Consider the following 2,500-nt stretch of genomic DNA (forward strand, 5'->3'; position numbering starts at 1 on the left):
TATTTTAATATCGTCTTTCCTGAAGCCGGCGGTGAACGAGGTGTCCAGGTTTGGGTGCGCGGACTGCCGTAGTTGACTGGCGAGCTCGGGAGGGGAAGGGAGAGTAAAAGACGTTGCTATCTGAAATGTAATATTTGAAGATTTTGTTCCTCAAAATCTTCAAATATTACAGTATTGCAGTATGTGTGTGTACCAAATAATTAAAATGTTATTGGACATATTTTAATTATTTAGTAATTACTATATATATTTATCATGTACAAATTTGTGTCATCATTTAAACGTGAACTTTTTAAGAGCAAACTCTTACATTCAAGGAATGACCACAAAAATCACACACATGCACCACTGTAAACATCTGGCCATTCATTTTCCACTTCCTGAAAGTATTCATTGCCTAACTAACGGCCTGCTGGCAGGCCCCCACTTTGAGAACCACGGCCTGATGTCCGTATATTCAATAAAAAAAAGACTTGATTTACCCGTTCATGCAACAAGCCAGAAAACAGAGGCGGGAAGAGTCGGAGTATAAAAACATTCTTTATTGAAACCAACATTTCTCCCAGTGTACAGTGTAGTTCCAGCGCTGCCGCTTAGCACCGCTGACGATTGAAAGATGGGAAACCAGCCGCCTGTCGCACAAGTGTGTCGTCGACGTGCGTCTCGTCGTCTTCTTCGATCTCTTCGGTTTTGTAAAGCAGGAATACGACAGTCGGTGACGTTAACTCCAGCGCCCACTTCACTGCAGTCAACTGCTGACCAACAGGAAAACAGGAAGTACCCCATAGTTAAAAATGACTAAAACAACGAGAACCCTAAAAATGCGGGAGAAATATTGTCGAGACGATAAGAATTGCAACTTCTGCAGAGACCTGTTGAGTTTTGGAGGTTCCACTTTGTGGAACTAAAGCTGAACTAAAAGGTTACGACCGCGGATCCGGGTTTTCATAAAGAATAATTTAACTAAATAAGTTAACTGACGAAAAAAAAAAAAGACGACATTCTTTTGTGCGTACGGTATATAGGAGGCAACACATAATATATTCAAACATTGTGGTCCCGCCTCTCTTCTCCATCATTATGTTTGATTGAGGGAGACGTGCGTATGGTTCTTCAAGCCTCAATCTGCTCCCACCTGGGCCTCCGCCTCCGTTGGGCCTACGCCGATCGATTGTTCTCCTGCTTGAAGCTGAGGTCGCAGACCAGCGACAGGTGGTCGGAGGGGTAGTGGTACGACGGGAGGCGATCCGGACCGATCTGCTCCTCTGTGGGGATGTCCAACAGACCGTCCACGCTCAGGGTACCGTGGGAGTACCAGATGTAGTCCAGAGTGCTGCAGCTCTCTCCGGAAGGGCGGATCTTCCAAGTGGTGTAGGCCGGCTCCGTCTGCCCGTCGGCGCTGAGCAACTTGTACGCAGAGTCGAGGCCGAGAGGGGAGGAGCTGAAGCGACGGTAGACCTCCTCCCTGGGCTCTGCGTTGAAGTCCCCGCACACCACCAGCGGAACGCCGCCCGGAGTGGCCCGGTCCTGACTGACGGCGGCACCCTGGGACGTTATGCTGCGTAACCTTTGGAGCAGATCGGCGCCCTGGGCACTGCGCAGCCTCTCCCACCCGCTGCGGGCCTTCAGGTGGGTGACAGCCACGCAGAACTGCCGGCCCGTTGCCGCGCAGGTCAGCGTCTGGACGATGGCAACCTGGTTGGTGGGCAGCATCATGGCCGACAGTCGCAGGTGAGACGTGGCCTGGAGGGAGAAGCGCGAGCGGCGGTAGAACAGGGCGCAGCCGTCCGGGCCGTTGTTCTGCTCCACGTCCAGACAGGGGGACCAGGGCTTGGCCAGGAAACTGCCGCTGTAACCCAGGCTGCTCATGATGGGCTGGAACGTGTCGTAGTAGTGGTCGACTTCTTGTAGGCAGAGGACGTCCGGGCGGTAGGTGAGGATCTCCTCCAGGATCAGGTACTTCCTTTCCTGCCAGTTGAGAGCTTCGAGTGGACAACGGATGAATCCGTCCTTCCCCTCGCCAAGAGCTGAAAAACAAAAAAGAAAGTCAAGTTAAAGTCAAGTTAAAGTCCCAGTGACCGTCACATCCTCGAGGTTCCGAAGGTCCCTCGGCATTTGACCCATCGTCCCCTGAGGGAGCGGTGGGCAGCAGCGGTGCCGCGCCCGGGAATCATTGGGTGGTCTAACCCCCCCCAATGCCGAGCACCAAGCAGGGAGGCCATGGGGACCAGTTTTTGGTCTGACCCGGCCGGGGATCAGACCCACAACCTCCCAGTCTCAGGAGGGACACTCTACCACTAGACCACTGAGCTGGTTTCTCCCTGAAGTCTAAACAGCAGAATATCCTTCACACCTCCCTCAGTGAAATCTCATCCTTGATAAAGCTTCAGGTAGAACCGGGTACCTTGTGCCAGGATGTTCCACTGCATGATCCGTATGGAGGGGCTGTGCTTGCGTCGGCACGGTGCCATGCAGTTGAGGTAGACCAGGTCCCGGTGTG

At 52.5% G+C, this 2,500-nt stretch overlaps 1 protein-coding gene across 1 annotated transcript in view; it reads right to left on the reverse strand.

Annotated features, from left to right (window-relative positions):
- Nucleotides 1-521: 521 nt before the first annotated feature.
- The window catches only part of nocta (nocturnin a), a 2,213-nt gene continuing 234 nt past the window's right edge, over nucleotides 522-2,500 (reverse strand). Inside the window, exons 1-2 of the mRNA XM_076016607.1 lie at nucleotides 2,405-2,500; nucleotides 522-2,027 (exon numbers count right to left, since the gene is read on the reverse strand). The exon at nucleotides 2,405-2,500 is cut by the window's right edge and continues 234 nt beyond it. Coding sequence (XP_075872722.1) covers nucleotides 1,159-2,027; nucleotides 2,405-2,500 — 965 coding nt within the window. The 3' untranslated portion in view covers nucleotides 522-1,158. The remainder of the gene's footprint in view (nucleotides 2,028-2,404) is intronic.

The sequence above is a fragment of the Nelusetta ayraudi genome, unplaced genomic scaffold (genome assembly GCF_046127955.1).
Source record: "Nelusetta ayraudi isolate G7.1 ecotype Tasmania unplaced genomic scaffold, CSIRO-AGI_Nayr_v1 ptg000230l, whole genome shotgun sequence".
NCBI lineage: Eukaryota > Metazoa > Chordata > Actinopteri > Tetraodontiformes > Monacanthidae > Nelusetta > Nelusetta ayraudi.